Source organism: Vipera berus (genome assembly GCF_964194415.1).
Source record: "Vipera berus genome assembly, chromosome: 3".
Taxonomy (NCBI): domain Eukaryota; kingdom Metazoa; phylum Chordata; class Lepidosauria; order Squamata; family Viperidae; genus Vipera; species Vipera berus.
The window spans coordinates 154497406-154520545 of NC_138204.1; the positions used below are offsets into that span (position 1 = coordinate 154497406).

A 23140-nucleotide genomic window follows, 5' to 3' on the forward strand; every position below is an offset into this window, starting at 1 on the left:
GATGTCAGTTAAAAGCTAATTGCTCATACATTTAGAATAATAACCTGTTGCAATGAAACTTTACATGTAGCAAATAACTCCATATTGTTTGAAAACATCAGCCACTAATTTGCTTTCTTCCTAGGAGATTTTATCAAGATTCCATTTTGCATTTCATCCTTAGGTCATCACTGTTTCACTACCCAACCCAAAATTTTAAGAAAACAAAATTCTTATTTACCTATTCAGATCAATCCTGTTCAGATGTATTTTTACAAATAAATTGGGATAGTTGTTAAATAATTATGCTCTGTGTATTAAATGTAAGTGCAAAAAGAAAAATAAAAGCAATAAATGGGCATTAAAAACACAATAAACTAAATCTATCATAATATAAAACTTTCTATAATGGTGGTCTAGTTTCTCATTAAAAATGATTTGTGACCCAGGGCCTCTTTTGACATATTTTAAGTGCTGCTGCACACAACCAGGAACGCTATACATGTTGCAGCAGCAGGGAGGTATAAAATTGTCCTATGTACCCTGGGTTTTATAGTGAAATGATGTTAGTACGAATGTTGCTGTAATATAGGAACACTTCTTAAAATAATTTTACAAGCTCTGCTTTTTTAGCAGCAACACACATTCATGTACCACCTCTGAGTGGCAATATTCTTCAGTATTCCCCACCGCACAAAAAATTTGGCAGCTGATTCTTACTAATAAATGGGTTGTCAAAACTCTAAACTTCCAGAACAGTTATGGAAGCTGCATCTAATGTGGGACAGATTTGAAGCAGCGTGATACAAATAAGCATTGTTATTCCATCAACAAAATGACAGTATTGGATTCAATAATGATGAACTCAATTTCTTAATACCCAACTAGTGAATATTTATTTTAGTTATATAAGAAGTATAGTTTGTTGTTTTCCTTTCACAGTATCAACCATGCTTGAACAAGCTGTGATCTATTTTACTGAAGGGAATCCACTGGCAAACATGATCAATTTCTATCAGTTTGCTAACTGCTTCTTTTTGATTTCTGCCTGAGATTGATAATCCTTGGCTAGCAATCATTTGGTAGATGGCAGTATATACTGTAGATTATATGCTGTATGTGACATATGTAAATCAAAAATCATGCAAACCTGGTTTAACTGTAAATGATAGAGGCTACAAGGTAGAATGTTGCCCAGGATTCAGATAAAAAATGATTGCTAACCTCGTACTGTAAGTTTGCTATATAATTGAGAATTCATTTCCTTGTCTCGCTTATAACGACGAAATTCATCAACTGCTTCTCGCAGAATGGTGACAGCCAAAACAAATCCCTGTTTAAAATACAACAAACATTTCCTTAAATGGAAAATATTTCCACTAAAAAACACAGAACATTTAACAATAAATTTGAAAACAGAATCTCTTTCCTTCAAAATAATTTACATCTATAACAATGGGATGACTCAAATACAATAGAAAGTCTTAATTTTCTGCTCTCTGATTAAGGCAGCCAAAGACATTGAATGAATGAGTTCTGCCATCTCCCCTATTTCCATGTTTGAGATAAACTAGCAAATATTATTTGTGTAGCTCCCACAATTTGATCCTGATTAATCAATCTAAAGAAAAAAAACACCATAAGATAATTGATTCATATTGAATAACAAAATACTGCCTGCCTCAACTGAAGAAAGGAGACAAGGTATGTGCCTAAGGCTAAAATAAATAATGCCAAACAGTAGTTTTGATAAAATGTCTGAACCATCTCCTGATCTCCAATGAAAGTGAAACATATATTAAAAACTGGCTAGTGTGTTTCCCTATAAGGAAAAACAAATATGGATGTGACTATTTCTTTTAAAGGATTTTTTTGCTTCTAACTTTAAGATAGATAACCTAATGTTTGAAGTGGCTAACAGACATAATCTCTTATTCTGAGAAATCAATGGCATTTCCAAACAAATGTGTAACTTTTGTGTAGCATTTGTTTCTTCAGCCTGAAACAGCAGTGAATGCTAGAATAAAAGTAGCCATCTAAGAGCGAATGCAATTCTTGAAATGTTACCTGGATCCTAGTGATCTTACTTAATTTTAATTGTGAAGTTTAAACAGTTCTTCCTTTTCCTAGAAAGAAACTGGCTTCTTAAAACAATCCAGAGGGGGATTGTTGCCTTTTGAAAAAGTTGCTTTTGAGACATCTACATCTGGATGACTGAGAGTCTCCACAAATAGAGCTGATAGTTTAGAATGCCTTTGTGGTTTTTGGACATGCTATTATTCTTTTGGATCTACATTGTGAGCTACTGCCATAGTTAGGAATAAGCAAATGGTGTAGAAATACATTAAGTATTTAACATGCATGCCCAACTTTTCTTGTTAGAAAAGAAACAATACTCAGGTCATATTTTGGGATCTCCAGAATCAAATAATTTTAATTCTCATTCAAATGATTTTAATTTCAATTCACATGAAATTAACTTCAATCCCCAATCTCCTTCATCTAATAATATGAGCTGAAATACATGTATTAATGTGATTAATAACAAGATGCATATTTTAATAATGTATTAAAAGCTTTATAGAAGCTTTGTAATGTAAATGTTTCTTGACAGCTTCCCTAACTTTTGTTATTTTTATCAAATGAATTTATATTGAAAGCTTCCCACTTTCAACTCGCCTGGTTGAAAGATAACTTGCTTGCTTAAATGTTATGCTGATGCAGGAAATAAGATCATTTGCAAGACCAGGCAAACAAGTATGATTTTTAAAAAATGAAATTAAGTTACAAAAATGTTTTGTCTTTAGGAAACGGTAATACTTTCAGAGTATAATTTTTTTTAAGAGTTCAGTTTACTCCAAATTGATGTATACTTCAAAAGTAAAAGTATACATTTAATGTCCTTGTGGGGTTTTTTGGCAACAATATATGAGTAGTCCTCGATTTACTACAGTTACTTTAATGACCATTTGAAGTTACAACACTGAACAAAGTGACTTATGACCAATTTTCACACTTATGACCGCTGCAGCATCACCATGGTTACGTGATCAAAATTCCGACGCTTGGCAACTGACTCATATTTATGACAGTTGCAGTGTTCCAGGGTCATGTGATCATCTTTTGTGACCTTCTGATAAGCAAAGTCCATGGGGAAGTCAGAAGCCATTTTATAACTATATTACTAACTTAACAATTCTAGTGATTCACTTAACAACTGTGCCAAGAAAGACCGCAAAATGGGGCAAAATTCATTTAAGAAACGTCTCACTTACCAACAGAAATCTGGGACTGAATTTTGGTTGAGGACTACCTATAATGGCTTGCCATGGACTTTTCCTTGAATCTTTTTCTGATTTCCTAATCTATTCTGTGGCCCTGATATTTTCTGGTAATCCTATATCCAAATACAGGCAGGGTTGCTTAGACTGAATATATGGGGCTTGGAGGTTAGTAATGACATACTGGCTAAAACTATTTTTTCATAATTGGGCCATGGCATTTTTGGCTATAGCAGATAACTCATCTTCATTATCAATGGAAAATAAATTGCACTGAATTAACCAAAGAATACCGTCTTTCTGCTGAGCTGAATTAATTGTCTATCAAAGGCTGGAGAACATCAAACTTTAAACCAAATCTGGCTTCATAATATGGTACTTTTAAGAATATTCAATAAAGAATTACTGTACCTGAGTGCAGTAACCACCTGTTTAAGAAAAAAAATCAAGCCACAGCCAACATCTTGCCCACAGCCCTTTTGAGTGGTAATAAAAATTCCAATATTTGAACTGCCCATCCCTCAGCTTACTTAATCAACTTTGGGTAAGCTCAAAAGGCTATTTTCCCCCAAATACTTAATTTAATTAAAAAATGTAAATTCTTTTTTTGCATACACTTTATTTAAAAGACACTTTTACAAACTGTCTTAATCCACATTAATTATGCTTAAAAGATTAAGATGCAAAAGCTGCCCCATCCTTCTTTCCCTCACAGAATCATGTGCTCCATTCCCCCAGCTCATTCAAATACCCCAATCTATATAAAGGTTATTGCCATGGTTACAATGAGTTGAATGTTAATTACAGTGTTAGCTTTAAGAGGAATGCTAGTGATTACATTCATCTAAATACAGTCAAATCAACAACCCAGGCAAACTAGTGTCCTTCAGATATTTTGGCCAACTCATTTATCCCCGCCCATATAGTCAAAATATTTGGAGGCCACATTAAGACACCAGGAATTCAAAAGAGAAAGGGAAGAAAAATTTAAGGCTGATGAGGGATACTTCTGATCTCTCAATCATTAACAGCGAGGAGGGCTTAATCTCCTGACCCTCTTTGACATGTGAAAACTAGCCTGCTCATTATCTAAAGAAACAAAATAGTTTTTGCAGCTTTTGTATTTACCAGAGGAGCCCAATAGGTGTAGAGGTAGCCTATTTTCAGTGCCGGTACAAACTGTGAGCAGGAGACTACCAGAAAATAAAGGTTCAAGAAAAACTTGAATTGTTCGTATAAAACCTAGAGTGAAAGAAACAAGAAAACCATAAAATGGCACTAATCATAGCTGATTATGGTGATGCTTCATTTAGGACTTGAATACTTGAATACTTTCTTCTAACCTAAAAGAGACTAACAGAAGAATTCTACCTTCTATCTAAGAGAATTAATATTTATCATTTATATACCATTTTAACATTAAAAAGCTAGACATAGATTGCTTTGGTAGTTCTTATAAATAAACTTACAAAATTGATATACTGCCTTATAAATAGGGCTCAGAAAATAGTGGTTTTGCTAACACAAGAACCTTTTAAGCATACAGCTTGTATGCTTTAAGCGTGTATCTACAGTAGTTATTATTCAAGAAATAAAAATCATATCCCAGTTTTCTCTAATGTTGTGTATCTATTAGCACTAAAATAATGGATACAGGAAAGGAAAGTACATCTTTTTTTCCCATACAGAGTACAATTATAAGAGAAAATAGTATGTGACACAAAATAATTCCTCTGAATTTATTGTACTATGAAATTTGCATTATATAACTTGTCACTCTGTTCGGCCATTATCCCCAACTACCTTTAGAAAAAAATGTTAATACTGTAATTGATTTTAAATACATTTCCATTTTTATTATGAAAATAAAGAGTGTTACCAAAAGACTGTAGGTGGGTGGAACACACTGCAATCAATGTAAGCTTCAGACAAACCAACATATTATGGAAATTTCAATACAAGGAAAGTCAAATTGGGTTACTAGTTATAACTAAACTACAAGCAGAAGCTAAGAACTATGCTGGAGCAATAGTGTGTTTATATTTACAATGAAACATAATTATTTTCTTCTAGAATGTTTAAATTCTCATATAAATTAATCTCAGCAGGGTAACAATATTTTCTTCCTCACCACTAATTAATTTAAAATCTCAGTTAGCATCAATTAATAGCTCAGTAATTGGTATTCATACTAAAGCCAGAATAGAATTCCAACTGTGCAATTACAAAATGCTTTAGAATTGCTCCATTTCCTAAGGAAAAGTTTTAAGAAAAAAATATTCGAAGGCTAATAATGCATCTGGGTATGCCAACAGGTGTTCACAAATCAAGGGAGATCTTTGTAGGCATTAGGATTCTGCCTAAACCACTGAAATACACATTGTGCATTTAACTATAGTAATCAATGACTAAATATATATTTAATGGCCTTTAAGTGTAAATAGACAAAATGCAGGTTTCATGCAAAGATGAAAATATTTGTCTGCATGAAAACAGTTGACATTAATACTCAAAAGAAAACAGATTATGAACTCTTTTTTTCTCTTTTTAATAAGGATGGGGAGGAGTACTAGAAATATGCATGCGTGTGATGGTTAGTTGAATAGCACTGGTAAGCAGGGGTAGTGGAGAGAAAACCAATGCATAACAATTAGAAAATCTGCATTCTTATTGAAATTAAGATTTGAAAGTCGCAGCATTCTTGTCAACAAAAAAACAAAGCAATTTATTACTGCAGTAAAAAGCACAGTATATAATAGCCTGTTTATTTTATACTCATTGAAACACCTCTCCCTTAAGAGTTACTTTTCAGTCAAATATTAAATTAGAAAGTACAAGACTAACTACCAAAAGAATCAATGCTAAAGTCATAATAGAATTTAGTGAAATTAGTCAAAGAACAAAAAATGTCAAACTGTGCCCTTTTGTGATTTGCACAAATTGTATTACAACAAATTATTATTGTCAGTACTGAAAAGAATTCTGCATCTTGAAAACCGTAATAAGCAAAAACAAAATCTGAAGGGACAGGAATGTTATTTTAAACTGGATTTACTTAATAAGGGGTTTTGTTATACGCCTATAGTACACATAATAGGCAGTACAATATATGCTTTTCATATATAAAAGGAATTACTATATTTATGGGTTTTCTTGTAATCTGTACCACTAGCCATACTGGAAAATGAGGTTTATAACCATTTATTCTGCATTTAAAAGAGGGTTACTTTACTCATGGACACAAAGGGAAAAAAAGGTCCTTCTCTCATAACCCACAACTGAAATGTTACTCTGACATACAGTTTTACACAATTGTAAAAAGGACAAATAATCTCTTAACTCTTAAATAAGAGCACATGAATGGTTTTTACAACTGTTTTAGAAAATAAATTTGGTCAATTTGGTTTTTGAACATTGGTTATATCTTCACTAATGTATAAAATGTAGCATATACATTTCACTCATTATACAGATTTAAATACACATTAAAAAAAAAGATTAAACTTTATTTTTCTACTTCTTAAGCCATGCATCTGAAATGTTTATATAGTTTTAGCTGAAATTGTTATTAAGAGGAATTATTTATACATACTGCTGACACAAAATATTAATTACCAAATATATAGGCAAGACCTAGTTAAAAATTATCACATATTTAGAACACCAATAATATTTATTGTAACTGTTTTTAGTGCTATATAATCAGTCATTGATTTTAAAAGATGTTACATCTGCTGTAATCAGCGCAATATTTCATTTGTTACATAAAAGTTACTTCTTTTGAAAACAGATTTTCAGTTTTGGAAGACTGAACACAGAAATCAGCTCTTAATCCCACTTTGTTCTCAGTTAACTCTTTTGTACAAAAAAAAATTCCTCTGTGTGAAACTTACAAGAAACTAGATGTTCATAAATATCATGAGATAATACTGTAAAATACAATATGCATATACATATAACATGTATAAATTAAGTGTATCTTTAGGTTGCCTTACCCCAGGTATAAATGTAAAGAAATTGTATTTTTGGTTATTTATAGCATTTCTTGGATACTTTTCTTCACATTTTTCAGGACATCCAAGCCATACTGTGCGCGCCTTAAGTTCTTTTTTCCTCTGGCAAATGTTTATAAGCCAATCACAGCAACTGCAAAAAGAGAGAGGAGAGGGAGAAGGAGAGCCATTATCTTTAATTTTCAACAAGAAATCTTACAACTCCTTAAACATAACTTGAGTTTTCTTGTGTGGACTGGAATCATTCAATCGCACACAGTGGAGAACTTACTCTGTTAAAATTAACTAAATGATCCTTAAAATGTTATTGTAATCCAAATGAAAAATTGTTCATTTCTTGGAATTGGAGCAAGTCAGTATGATATGAGGAAACTGCTGGATTACTAGCAGAGACACACAAATCCAAGTCCATCCTTAGGCAGTGAAATTTACTCAATGACTTTAGCTAATCATTTTCTGTCAGCTGCTCAACAGCTGAAAAGATTCTAACCTTGGTTCTCAGAATATCCATCAAACGATCTGGGCACAGCTACAAGGGATTTCTGATATTTCTACCTACCTTCCACATTATAACCACTCCAAAAAAGTTTATCATTTTCTAGGTCCCAGTGTTTCAGAGCATGAAACAATGCAAACAGAAGTGAAATGTTCTTGTATATGTAACACCATTTATAACCAGGCGGTTAGTTATAATACTAGGACAAAGTAGTACTGTATTAAGATTAATAATAATCTTGGTTGAAATCTAACAGCAATTTAACATGCTTCCAAAATTATACGGAAGGAATATTCTTGGTTATTTGAGAACTTTAGTCAGCTCCTCAATGGAAGGAGTCAATTCCTCAATGGAAGCCTGCAAAAAGACACAGCTGCTTCAAAGAACCACTGCACTTACATCTTAACATTGTTGGAATAATTTTCAAACATGCAGCATTGTATAATATAATGCTATCCTACCTTACGGCTTCTATTGCTTTAGCCATGTTCTTCCTGGCTTGTAGAATCTGAATGATAATTTTTTTTCTCATGTGCATTAATTCTCAATTTTATAAATTTAATTCACAGTTAAATTTATAAATTGTAAATTTAATTATAAAATTAAAATGCAAGGCTATAACTAGGCAGAATTAAGACAATGATAAATGATTTCATTACATTTGTGCATAAGGATATAACCCAATGTAATTTGTCTAGTTTGGTTTGAACCTGGGGCTAGATAACAGATAATTTTGAAATCAAGTTTTAACAGCTAATATTAATTTTATAGAGATTTTCAGCTAAATGTTATTAAAGTAAACAAGATAATTTATTTATTTCATTTATTTATTTATTAGATTTATATACCGCCCTTCTCCCGAAGGACTCAGGGCGGTGTACAGGGTAATTAAAATACAGCATACAAAAGTTAAAATAGATTAAATTAAATTTAGCCCCAAACAAATAAATTAAATTATAAAATTTAAGACCCCAATCCCTCAGTCCAGGCCGGCAAGCTCAAATAACCAGGTTTTCAGGTCACGGCGAAAAGAACGAAGGTCGGGAGCCATCCGGAGCTCCACAGGCAGCTGATTGCAGAAGGCAGGCGCACCCACAGAGAATGCTCTCCCCCTGGGGGCTGCCAGCCGGCACTCCCTGACCGACAGCACCCTGAGGAGACCCTCTCTGTGGGAGCGCAAGGGGCGATGGGAAGTAGATGCCGGCAGCAGGTGCTCCCGTAAATAATCCGGACCCATGCCATTTAGGGCTTTATAGGTCATCACCAGCACCTTGAATCTCACCCGGAAGACAACTGGAAGCCAATGCAGCTTGCAGAGAAGAGGCATTACATGGGAGTATTGGGAGACCCCCATCACAACTTGCGCGGCCGCATTCTGCACCAGCTGAAGCCTCCGAGTGGTCCTCAAGGGCAGCCCCATGTAGAGAGCATTGCAGTAGTCTATTCGAGAGGTCACAAGCACATGAGTGAGTGTACGTAGGGCGTCTCGGTCCAGATAGGGCCGCAACTGGTGCACCAGGCGAACCTGGGCAAAAGCCCCCCTGGCCACAGCTCCTATGTGATCTTCCAAACTTAGCTGTGAGTCAAGGAGGACGCCCAAGTTGCGAGCCCTATCTACGGGGGGTAACACCTCACCCCCCATAGTTAAAGATGGAAGAGGCTGGATTGCCTGAGATGCTGGTACGTACAACCACTCGGTCTTGTTGGGATTAAGTCAAAGCCTGTTCCTCCCCATCCAGACCCGAACTGCCTCCAGACAACAGAACATCACGTCGAGGGCATCACTGGGTTGGTTTGGGGTGGAGATGAAAAGCTGGGTATCATCAGCATACTGATGATACCTGTTGTGATTCAGGGTCAGCCTGTGGGTTCGGCAGTTGGGTCGGATGACTCAGATGAGGGGGAGGAGGGGGGTGTTGAAGAACTTGCTGATGATGGCTTTGAGGCTCCGCAGAGCCCCCAGCCAGGCCCCTCCTATCTGGTGGAGTCCCAGACCCAGCTGTGTGAGCCTGACAGTGGGGATGAAGATGACCCACAGCTGGCCCTGTTCAAGGACGCCTGACGCAGGAGGCAGTCAAGTAGGAGCAAGCAGAGGAAGGCTGTGGGACTTCTCGGAAGGAGGCAAAGAGAGGCCACGCCCTGAACTCTTTATAAAGGGAATGTTTGGGGGAGGGCTGGTTTGCTGAAAGCAACCGCTCCAATAGAGTTTCAAAGCTCCGGTATCTTGTTTCATGTTTTGTTTGTTTTTGTAATAAATTTGGCAGACGTATTCCAGCCTTTTGCCGTCTGTAAAGGGGTTGCCTTTTCTGCAAGGCCGGTAGCAGGCTGGTACAGAACAGTTTGCTTTCAGCCTCCCACCCCTTACTAATATTATGGAGCAGCTACGTGCTGAGAATGCCCAGCTCACCCAGCAACTCACTTTGCTGGCAGCTCAGGTGGCTCAACTGCAAGTTCAGGTTCATGCTGCACCCCCACCATCACCCCCACCAAGGAGAAAATGCCAAGTTGCAATGCCGGATAAATTTACAGGCACTCCAGAACTGTTTCCTGCTTTCCTGGGACAATGCCAGCTCTTTATCAGCGTGAGAGCAGCTGATTTCCCCACTGACCGGGATAAGGTGGGGTTTGTGTTAAGCCTTCTTTCGGGTGATGCAGCTCGTTGGGGCACGCCTCTGCTGGCTCAACCTAGCCCATTGTTGGACAACTTTGTGGGGTTTTGTGATCATATGCGTCTGATGTATGAGGACCCTATTAAGACGCAGACTGCTACTCGACGTCTGAAAGCTCTGAGGCAGGGCTATATCAGCGATTTCCGGCTGCTTAGCCAGGATTCCGCCTGGAATGAGGCTGCGCTCGTGGATGCCTTCCAGGATGGATTGTCGGAGATGTTGGATGAGCTGGCCCGTGTGGATATTCCCTCAGACCTGAATGGGCTGATCCATCTCTGCCTGCGGATCGATGCTCGGTTGCAGCAGCAAAGGAGTCGTCGTGCCACCCCACAGACCCCTGCCGCCCCTGTTGTGCGAGAGCCCCCAGTTCAAAGGGAGGAGCCAATGGAGCTGGGTGCCGCCAGGTCTCGTCTATCGGTGACTGAAATGAACAGACGACGATCGGGGGGGTTGTGTTTTTACTGTGGGGACCCTGGACATTTGGCTGCCTTTTGCCCAAAGAAGCGACAGCGGGCATCAGTGATCGAGTCTGCCCCGAGAAAGTCCCCTACTTTTCTGTTGGGAAACGCCCCGAGCCCGATCTAGACGGTGTGATAGATCGGGCGTCCCACAACACTGAGCGACGTCTTTCCGATGCTGCCTGTGGACCTCCACGGCATCTGATATTGGAGGCACATCTGATCCTTCCTGGCAAGCCAGAGGGGATTCCAGTCCATGCCTTAATTGACTCTGGGGCCACCACAAATTTTATGGACTCAGCATTTGTGGCCAAATGGGCTGTTCCCCAGTGCCCGGTGGATCCGCCCATGTTAGTGGAGACTATCGATGGTCGAGTGCTCCTGTCTGGGCCTATTACGGCCGCCACGCAACCATTATGTATGGCCATCAGTTCCCATGTGGAGGCCATCCAGTTCTATATCACCTCAGACCTGCACTTCCCCGTGGTCTTGGGACTGGCGTGGCTCCGGGCGCATGACCCACAGATCTATTGGTCACAGAACTTGGTCACCTTCCCAAGCTTGCAGTGCGTGGACCACTCCCGCCATATTTGTGCCGGCCAGGTGGAGGGTTTCCCAGGGGTTTCCTTGCCTCCCGAACTGTCCGACTTTGCTGATGTGTTCAGCGAGACAGAGGCGGATCAATTACCCCCGCACAGGCCCTATGACTGCCCCATTGATTTAGTCCCTGATGCGCCTCTCCCAGTGGGGCGTTTGTACTCCATGTCGGACCCCGAGTTGGCTCCATTGCGGGACTTTCTGGAGAAGAATTTGGCTCGTGGTTTCATCCGGCCCTCGTCCTCGCCAGTGTCTGCACCCGTGCTCTTCGTCAAAAAGAAGTCGGGCGAATTACGGCTTTGCTGCGATTACAGAAAACTCAACGCCATCACGGTGCGCAACCGTTACCCGCTGCCCCTCATCCCCGAACTCTTGGACCGACTCCGGGAGGCTAAGATCTTCACGAAACTGCACCTGCGTGGAGCTTACAACCTCGTCAGGGTTCGGCCGGGTGATGAGTGGAAGATGGCGTTTGGTACTCGCTATGGACATTTTGAGTACACGGTGATGCCGTTTGGCCTGACCAACGCCCCCGCTGTGTTTCAGCATTTCATGAATGACATTTTCCGGGATTTGTTGGATCAGTTTGTCGTGATCTACTTGGACGACATCCTGATCTACTCCCCGTCGCGTGAGGTGCACCATCAGCATCTCCATCAGGTCCTGCAGCGACTCCGAGAACATCGGCTGTTTGCCAAGTTGGAGAAGTGCCAGTTCTACCGGGTGACCATCGATTTCCTGGGTCACCGCATTTCTCCTGAGGGCATCGCCATGGAGCCGAGTAAGGTTGAGTCTTTGCAGAGTTGGCAACCCCCGCGTCGCGTGAAGGATGTTCAGCGACTTCTTGGATTTGCCAACTATTACCGAACTTTCATCCCTGGGTTTGCTGCCTTGACAGCCCCCCTCACCCGGCTCCTGCAGAAGAAGACTCGGTTCCAGTGGAACGCACCAGAACAACAGGCTTTCCAGACTTTGAAGGAAGCCTTCATGAAGGAGCCCATCTTGAAGCATCCTGACCCGCAACGGCCGTTTGTCGTGGAGGCGGACGCCTCCGACATTGCCATTGGGGCGGTGTTACTCCAGGCAACGACGCCCAGCGGTACCCTCTTCCCTTGCGCGTATCATTCACGAAAACTGAACCCTTCGGAGCGCAATTATACAATCTGGGAGAAGGAGCTGCTGGCCATCAAAGCGGCGTTCGAGGCCTGGAGGCATCATCTGGAGGGAGCGCGGCATCAAATCGAGGTCCGGACAGACCATAAGAATCTGGAAAGCCTGCAGATCGCTCGGAATTTGAACCAACGCCAGATCCGGTGGTCTCTTTTCTTTGCGAGGTTTGACTTCTGGGTTCGGTACATACCTAGCGGGCACAATCAAAGAGCGGATGCTCTGTCCAGGAAGCCCGAATATTCCCGAGTGGAAGACAAGCTTCTGCCCAGGACAGTGATCCCCGTCGAGTCTTTTGCTGCGGTACGGGAGCCGGTTGATATACGGGCTCGGATCCGGGAGGCACAGCAGCAGAAGGTGTGGGTGGCTCAGCGGAAGGAGGAGGTGGGGCCAGATTCTCCTTGGACGGTCACAGATGGACTCTTGTATTATCGTGACCGGCTCTATGTTCCGGGAGGGCCACTCAGGGGACTCATCCTCAGCCAGTGTCACGATAACCCGGCAGCGGGGCATTTTGGCCTGTTCAAGACACTGAACCTGGTCTCCCGTACCTTCTGGTGGCCCCGAGTCCGACACGACGTCCAGTCCTATGTCACCTCCTGCATCCCATGCAGGCAGGCCAAGTCAGCGACAGGGGTCCCGCCTGGATTACTGCAGCCCTTGCCAACACCCAAAAGACCCTGGGGGGCTGTGTCCATGGACTTTCTGACGGATTTACCCCCATCCTCTGGTTTTACGACAGTGTATGTGGTGGTGGACATGCTGACCAAGATGGCGCACTTCATCCCCTGTCGCGGCTTACCGTCAGCCCGCGCCACTAGTCGTATGTTCATTCAGCAGGTGTTTCGGCTGCACGGCCTCCCTGATAGAGTCGTCTCTGATAGGGGGGCCCAGTTTACAGCCCGCTTCTGGCAGGAGTTGATGCATGCGTTGGATATCAAGATTTGCCTCTCGTCCGCGCATCATCCTCAAACTGACGGGGGAACCGAGAAGGTCATCGGTATCCTGGAACAATATCTGCGCTGCTATGTCAATCTGCAGCAAAACAATTGGGTGGACTATCTGGCCATAGCTGAGTTTGCATTTAACAATTCGCAGCACACCTCCACACAGATGACACCGTTCTTGGCCAATGTGGGTTATCACCCCCGGTTTTTCCCCCTTTCTCCCGTGGACTCACCGGAGCCGGCAGCGAACGACTTCATGGCAGAGTTACAGGCGATCCATCGATTGGTGCAACGCCAGTTAGAGAAGGCCAAGGCCGATTACAAAAGGTTTGCTGATCGGTCAAGACGGGATACGCCTCCACTATCGGTGGGGGATCGGGTCTGGTTGTCCACCAGGAACCTACCGTCAACACGGCCGGTGAGAAAGTTAGATCACCGATATTTAGGACCGTTCCCAGTCGAGGCTGTCATCAATCCGGTCGCCTATCGCTTAACTCTGCCACGTTCCCTGCGTGTGCACCCAGTCTTTCATCGGTCTCTGTTGGTCCCCGAGCAACCGGCTTGTCCACTCCGCCGAGCGGAACCTCCCCCATCAGGACCTCGTGATGGAGGCAGCACCCCCGAGTACGAGGTCGCCAGCATCAGGGATTCCCGTTGGCTGAAAGGTCGTTTCCAGTACCTGATTGAATGGAAAGGTTACGGACCAGAGGACTTCACCTGGGAAGACGCGACCGCCGTTCATGCCCCTGCGTTGGTGACTGCTTTTCATGAACAATTCCCATCCCGACCGCATCCGGATCGGCAGCCCCGGGGGAAGGGCCCTGCGGTGCGGGATAGTGTTGTGATTCAGGGTCAGCCTGTGGGTTCGGCAGTTGGGTCGGATGACTCAGATGAGGGGGAGGAGGGGGGTGTTGAAGAACTTGCTGATGATGGCTTTGAGGCTCCGCAGAGCCCCCAGCCAGGCCCCTCCTATCTGGTGGAGTCCCAGACCCAGCTGTGTGAGCCTGACAGTGTGGATGAAGATGACCCACAGCTGGCCCTGTTCAAGGACGCCCGACGCAGGAGGCAGTCAAGTAGGAGCAAGCAGAGGAAGGCTGTGGGACTTCTCGGAAGGAGGCAAAGAGAGGCCACGCCCTGAACTCTTTGCCTTTTCTGCAAGGCCGGTAGCAGGCTGGTACAGAACAATACCCTACCCCCAAACCCCTCTCTCTCTCTCTCTCTCTCTCTCTCTCTCTCTCCCTTAGCAGGGAAGCAATGGCAAACCACTTCCGAAAAAACCCTTCTCAAGAAAACTGCAGGAACTAGTCCATGCGGTTGCCAGGAATCAAAAAGCTGAGAGGATGATGTTGCAACCCTTCCGCTTTACCCTTTTCTCCCTCCCTTACAAACATAGGCAGCAAGTAACACAATCAGCTTAACAAACACATTACAAATACTTGAACAAAGTTTGGCACAGCTCAGCGGTTGTGATGTTTCTGAGAAAAGCTGATTGGCACTTAAAGATAAGCACACTTTAAGCCTTCAGATGCACTGAGGTCTCACTGATGCAAATAATTATAGATTTTGACCATTCAGTGCTGAAGTATTTATTACAAGCAAATGGGTTTCAATACTCTAAAAACCTACACCATTAGTTCATCTCCATGCAGAAACAAAATAAGTCCTTTCATTTTCTATGGAAATGTTGTTGTCTCCTTTTGGTCATGTTTCTCTGACCACCAAATTAATGAAGGCTTTTCTAAATAAGCAACAGGATTTGGTTATATTCAGAGATAATATATTGTTGTTGGAATCTAAGGATTAAAAACAACTCTAGGAATAAAATATTCAGCTTGCTAATAAAAGGTACTAGTGATAGTTATTTCTCATAAATTTAAAGTAATGTAAAAATTGGAACACGAGGTATAAAATGTTTATGGTTGCCTATCTACCTTTACTTACTATCCAGCTTTTAAAACAAATATTTATTATGAAGCTTGTGACAAAGCCATTTGAGTCAACTTAGTACAGAAAACTGTGGATAACATCCAATGATATCTGTCTTATGAAGAAACACAAAAGATTCTTCCCTCCCTCCAAAACTCCACGACTCCCAACCTTCTGGCCAAGATTCAAAGTGTGATTCAAAGTGTGAGAGCAGCGGCATAAAGATACAAGAGTTTCCCTAGTTAAATCTATTTCCCCCTATTAATTTATCTATTTATGTACAGTATGCTCAAAGACCAGGACCATTATAAGAAACAAACACAGCATAAAAAAACAAAAAAATGTTAACAGCTTATACAGCAATATCTCTTGGGTGTTTTGGCTAAGGGCAAGTATAGTATCTTTTCTTAGCAGTTTAATATTTGCACAATCTGTATGTATTATCTCAAAGCCAAAATGCGGCCTAAGCAGTGCGCACAAACCAGAACTTCATTAATTGTATTTTATTTTACTAAAATAAACTGTACAAAATAATATCTCAAGGAACATTTTAATTTAAAGAGTTCGTTTTAGTTTACTATTAGGCAAGTTCACAGTTGTCTCATGTACACAACCATATACAGGGTATACCTAAAGTCAGGCCCAATAGATACCGTAATTCATTATATAAATTAAATTAACTGTTCAAATTGGTTGCCCCTTTCTTAATACTCCTTATTTGTTTTATGCACAATCTTTGAACATTTCTAAGTATAGTAACATGAAAAATAGCTATTAGTAAAACATACTGTGATTGATCTATGCGGCCTAACTTTTGGTATGCTCTGTATATTCCAGTATGGTCTATGATCCATAACGGAGTGTTCCTCTGAGAAACAAAATAGGCTTGCTAAAATCTATGAATAACTTTTTAGAGTGATAAATACAAGGAGGAAGAATAAGTTCCCCAGTTTGGTTTTGGAAGACTGCATTTAAAAAGATCAGCAGTTATTAAATAAATCTGATACTAAACCCCCATGTTTCTACAGAACAAATATGTTACACTTTAATGAAAGCGTATAGGCCATCTTAAGAGTATAAATTAATCCAAGTATTTGGTATCCCCTTCATTTCAAATGGAAATGCCATTCAGTAGCATCATTTTAATAGGGATAAAGTGTTTTTATAAGAAATGGAATGTAAATCTCTTGACAAAAAAAAATCAATCCAGCCCAAAGAACTCTAGAGTATTGATCTACATGCATTATAATTTCTCTAGCTAGAAGAGAATGCCCAAATTAAAATGAAAAGAAATAATTACAGCTAAACACTCATTATTTTCACAGGCTTTAAGAGTTATAAACATAGGTTGCAAATAATGCGTTTTTCTGAAAATTAAATGCTTTACAGATCACTGAAATCAACATGTTTATACAACCAAGTTTGAGTAAGGTGAGATTTCATATAAAAAGAATTATGGTTATCATACTTTAAAAAAATTGCTCAGTTAAAATACTGATTCCAGAGAATAGTTTCATGCGTGCTTTTAATATGGTGCAGTCAATGAAAAATGTATGATCAATAAATACTGCACAATTCACAAATGAACCAAACTTCTGTCCTGTGACTAAATAGAACCATTTTCTTTTTTTTTTTACAACTTATCCAACCTCAAGAAAAAGAATTCATTTAAATCATATATGGAGAAGACTCACTAACAAAAGCTTATTTTCTGAAGTAGAAAAGAATAAAATACATAAAAACCCAATAGACAAAAATGATCTAGCCAATGCTAAACATCCACATTCATTTTTTCATAAACTATAATTAGTAGCTATATGGATTAAAACATTTCAACTGAACCCAGCAATCATATGGAACATATACTTGTTCAGGAACTGCTTGCAATTACACCACCACTGAACAGAGTATACTTATGATGGATCTCCATAGTTGCGGTTGTCACAGGGTTTTTGTGATCACGTTATTGTAATTCAGGCACTTGGTGATCAGCTCACAATTATGACACTGCAGCACCTTATGGTCAAGTGCATCATTTGCGACCTTCACCACCAGCTTCCAGCAAAGTCAATTGGGAAGCTGGTAGAAGGTTGCAAATGGTGATCAAGTGACCGAACGATGCTGTGGTCAGGTGGCTTCACCTAAAAACAGCAACTGGAACTGCTGGAACTGCCATTGTAAGTTGGCATGGTGATAGGACATGTGCCTCATGACTGCATTGCTTAGCAACAGAATCCTAGTTCCAATTACTATTGCTAAGTGAGGACTATCTATAGATCAAAGTTGAAATGCTAAATCTATGTGTACTAGACTGGTGCCATGGGTATAATACTTTACCCAACAATTGCAAATCAGATCTTATAAGACACACAGAAAAACTATCTTCGGATTCTATGAAATGTTGCAAGGGGAAAAAACTAAAAAAATAATGGCTTTTTTTCTCATGTCAAATTTTAAATTGCAAGTACTGATTTTAAGAAGAAAAACTAGGTGCCCGACATGTATATCAGTTCAGCAAAGGGAATATAGCATCCAACTTTTTTATCAACCTGCAGAAGCTGGGTTCACTGCAGTCCATTTATCAATGACATATAGTTGTTAAATAATATTAACCTACTTGTTTTAACACTGGAATCCATTTCCTATAAGAAGCAAAAGAGTTGTGCATCCTACTTGACATTTAAGAGAAAAGGAATATAAGGAAGCAAAAGAACATTTTTGTAGAAGATGGCTAGAATTAATCCCAATTTGCTCCTAATCTTTATTTTAGGTTTACTGTGTGCTATGTTCGAGTTTAGGAGTTGAAAAATTGTGGGCATTGCTGAAGCATCCAAGATCCTTTCTCACTACCATGATGGTGCTGGTTGCAGAAAATTAACATCTGAAGGATCACAATTATCTCAAATTTTCTAATTATTACATTATGTAAAAAGGCTATTGACGTATTTTGTTTCCATATATATTTCCTTACAGACATGTAACCAAAATAGGTCAACAGCCTTTTTACTTAATAGTTCTTTGTGTTTATACGAACCCTGAGGAAAAGAAAAAAGGAAAGTAGTGTACAGTTTTGCATGTAGAAATCAAAAGTACATGAACAATTTAACAGTTCTAATGTGTGATCAAAAAACAGATACCCAAATCTTTAGCAAACTGTTACTATAGTTCTTTACTGCAAAAGGTGCATTTAATATAAACTTAAAATAAGAGTGCTCCTGACAATGCAAGACTAATTTACTCAAGAGACTCTGCTGAAGTCAAGCATGAGAGTACAACACAAGAGCTTTATAAATGACAGGAGAGTACCAGGAGATAATTTAAACTTGTATTCACTCTAGAGTCATCAGTTACATGTACTTTTTAACCTTTAAAGCTGAAATGTTAACTTATCATCAGTTAATGAATTTACGTTTCCCCTTTCACCAACATCAATCAATTCAAGATATTACCCACTGTTAGTGAATTAGTGTTAAGGCTCTTGGGAACATCAGTGAAAGGGTACTGCCATCTTTCTTTTCAGGTCATAAAAATAAGTTAGGAATAAAATCAGCAAATAAGATTTTTGCCTAGTGTAATCTTTAAACAAATGAAAATTGATAGTTAATATATGCTTAAAAAAGAAAAGCTAAAAATAAACAACAGTGGGAATTAGTTACTTTACTATAAAGTGTGTATTTAAAAGATGACTGATGTGAATTAAATTACCAAAATACTATTACCAAAGAAAACAATGTAATTTTTTCTTCTCAAACCTCAGTCTGAAGTCCTGAGCAATACTTTTATACTTTGTAAGTCTCAAATTTAGAAATCTAAACTTATGCTTCTATTCTTAAATAAGAAATCTAAAGGATACCTTAAATGAAATATAAGCAATTATTTGAAAGACAACATGAAATTTATTTTTAATATAGAAACAACCTTTCTCCATCTTACTACATTTTTTAAATCTAGGACCTTAAACCTACCCCAATGGTGGGATTTTATAGTTTATGATTTTTATAAGATATAACCATTCTGATGCAGTTCCTGGTCTACACCCTAGACCAGTAACTGTCGGTTGACAAAATCACCATCTCTCAATTGCAAAAGGCAACTTTACTTGAAAACAGCTTATATCTTGCAACCTTAGCATGATCAAACCACACACATCTATCTATATATGCCAGACCCTTGGGAAGAACTCCTTAGGTAGATATAAATGCCACTTCCAATCTAAACATCTGACTGTGCAGCCAACCACAATAATCCTAATTCTCAAATACCTTAAGCATTTTTTGAGCAGCAAACTATTTTGACATTGCAGCAACACGTAAAGATTAAAAATGTAGCCTTCACAATAAGGATCAGATTCTTTATCTGGCTCAAAAGGCATACTGGTTCATAAGCTTGTATACAGGTAGTTCTCGACTTACAACCACAATTGAGCCCAAAATTTCAGTTGTCAAGTGAGGCATTTGTTAAATGAGTTTTGCCCCATTTTACGACTTTTCTCGCCACAGTTGTTAAGTGAATCACACTGCAGTTGATAAGTTAGTAACCCGGTTGTTAGGTAAATCTGGCTTCCCCATTGTCTTTGCTTGTCAGAAGGTCGCAAAAGGTGATCACATGACCTTGGGACACAGTCATAAATATGAACCAGTTGCCAAGCATCTGAATTTTGATCACATGATCATGGGGATGTTGCAAGGGTCATAACTATGAAAAACGGTCATAAGTCACATTTTTCAGGGCCGTTGAAACTTTGAACAGTCACTGCATTCATTTCATTACAGCTAATGGCCCAGAATGATAATGCCTGCTAGCACCATTTGGAATGCAAGGAGTTAGAATAAATTAAAAGAAGGATCATGCTCAGGGCGCAATAACGGACTCTACCATGATGTTAGATGTTGATGTCTTTCACAGTAGATTTCTGGAATGCAGAACACGGACAAAAATGTGATTCTTCATAGCCCAAACAATTTGGTATTTTGGATTAGGGCTGTGAAAAGTATTTAAAAGAATCACTTAACTTAGGGGTCTTCAAACTCAGGCACGTTGGCTGAGGAATTCTGGGAGTTGAAGTCCACAAGTCATAAAAGGGCCAAGTTTGAAGACCCCTGACTTATCAGCAGAGTGTAGTGGAGGCATACAAGGACTGCTGGCTGTAGTTTCTGAATCAGTCGTGCAAGCCTTGTAAATAAAATTTTGCTTTTATTGTTTGAAAAGGAGTGTTATTTGGAAAAAGAGATGCGTATCTCGCCTCTTTCAAAGACAATTTTATTTGGGATCCCCTCACCCAGAGAAACAGTTCTTGAGACAAGAAAAGAATTCTCAGCAGAATCTCTCACCCTCATGAAAATCTATGGCTGCAAAATTAGGAATGGAGACTTTTACAGTCTTCTCCAAGGAAGAAAAGCCGATTACAATATATTTCATGGTGGGAGCCTAAGTAATTTGGATTTAACTTGCTGCTAAGATACCTTTTCGTTCATAGCCTTGTTTTGATAAAATAAAGGTAAAGGTAAACAAATACCTGTGGATTTTACTCTGCTAATCGCTGGCAACTATAGGGGGCGACGCTCATCTCCATTTCAAGGCCATTGAGCCAGCACTGTCTGAAGACATTTCCGCCATCATGTGGCCAGCATGATGTCACACAGCACTGTTACCTTCCACCAAAGTGGTACCTATTGATCTACATGCTTTTGAACTGATAGGTTGGTGGAGGACAGCAGCTCATCCCATCACATGGCACTCGGGTCTTGAACTTGGGCTGCCGGCTTTCCAGCTGACACAGCCCAGCGTCTTAACTGCTGAGCCACCGCACCGCTCTTCTGCTAAAATAGGCAATGTATATAATTATTAAGCTAGGTTTCTATCCTGGGAGCTCTACTACAGTTTTATTATTTAGTGTGTTTCTCTACGTGAATACTGTATCTAGTTAATACTGTGCAACTGCTAACACCTAAATGGAAATCTAACACTTCCCACTTAATTGTCTACTTTTCAAGTTTAATATTAGGTACTGATCATAGTTTCCACTAGTGCATAGTTTTCTAAAGAGGCTTAGAATTTAGTTCCTTACTGAGTTCAGTTTGAGAAATATTATTTTGAAATTCTGGCAAGTACAAGATGAGGATTCTTGTTTATTCAGCTTTTTAAAGTAACACTATAAAATTTATAACAAGTTGCATTAAAAGCATTGTTTTTATTATTTTACTCATGCAAAGTTGATGGTAGGAAGAATCTCAACTAAAAAAAATACATACAAAATAAACTTGAAGTGAAATGGACCTTCTATAAACTGTCACTTTGGATTAACATAAGAATTTAACCACTACCACCTCAACTTCTATGAAGCTATCTACTATGATTATTAATTAAGATGGCGATGTGAGAACCTGGGCCTTGCACTAGTGCCACTAGTGCAGGAGTAGGCAACCTTGGCTCTTTTATGACTCGTGGACTTCAACTCCCAGAATTCCTGAGCCAGCTGGCTCAGGAATTCTGGGAGTTGAAGTCCACGAGTCATAAAAGAGCCAAGGTTGCCTACCCCTGCACTAGTGCGTCTAAGAAAAACCTCCAGTTTATACTTCTGGCCATGTTATGTTAAAAGAAGTCACTAAAGGCTGTTTTAGTAACAAGAAAACTAAGGGACTTGCCCTAACTTTTAGAAGATAATATCCTCATTGCAATAAATATTAAGGCACCTTGATTGGGATTTACCTCCCAAGACCTTACTCCTTCAAAATGTAGTGATTTTCCCCTGAAGCTAGCGAATGCCAATTCTTGTCTTGAAGGTAATGGAAATTCTAGAAATCAGGAGATCTTGCATTTAAACAAAACAACATAATTATCCACAAACCTGGTGCAAAGAAATTTCCAACCACCACAGATGAACCATTCTACACCTCTTTTTCTTTGAGAAATCCTGGCTCTTGGTAATGTATGGTAATCACTTTCATCATTTTCAAAGCCTTCTTCGGACATCATTAGAGGCATTTCATCCAAGTGAGAGGGCTCATCTTCTATTGGGTATCTATTAATATTAAAACAAATAAAATAATTAAGATGGAATACCAATCCAATATTGTCATGCTGAAAAGCAGTTCAAGGAAAGCAACCTCATTATTTTTCCAAAAATACAGAAGATTGATAGGCACTCCTGAAAACACCTGATATGTGTTTTATGAACTGAGTGGGATTGTATAAAGATTCAGTGACAAATATAGATTAGGGTAATTTTTGTATCTGTTCAATCTGAAACTTTGCTGCAATAACCAGAGCCTTATTTTCAACAGTAAAAAACAGTGATATGTATTAATTATCATTACATACCCCCGACTCATGACACTTGAAAAAGAGTGTTTATTAGTTTTAAAATTTATAATAAATGGCATTTGATTATACCAAAATGATAACATATACATATTGTAATAACTTCTTCTATCCAATAATATCGCTCCACTTATGTAAGGGTTTTAAGAATTGGAGTTTTGTTTAATAAGAAATTAAGGGTGAATGAATGAATGGAGTCTATTTTCACTATAGAATAGATTTGTAACAGATTCATCTATTGTAATATTGGTATTTTTAAGAAGGAAATCTGACAAGATGAGGACAGT

General features: G+C 39.5%; 1 protein-coding gene across 2 annotated transcripts in view; it reads right to left on the bottom strand.

The window, feature by feature from the left end:
- Positions 1 to 23140, bottom strand: part of ATP9B (ATPase phospholipid transporting 9B (putative)) — a 162260-nt gene that overhangs the window by 124527 nt on the left and 14593 nt on the right. For both annotated transcript variants that reach the window (XM_081324421.1, XM_081324422.1), the window contains exons 2-5: positions 22381 to 22554; positions 7256 to 7406; positions 4389 to 4502; positions 1204 to 1312 (exon numbers count right to left, since the gene is read on the bottom strand). In XM_081324421.1, the coding sequence (XP_081180547.1) occupies positions 1204 to 1312; positions 4389 to 4502; positions 7256 to 7406; positions 22381 to 22554 (548 nt within the window). The remainder of the gene's footprint in view (positions 1 to 1203; positions 1313 to 4388; positions 4503 to 7255; positions 7407 to 22380; positions 22555 to 23140) is intronic.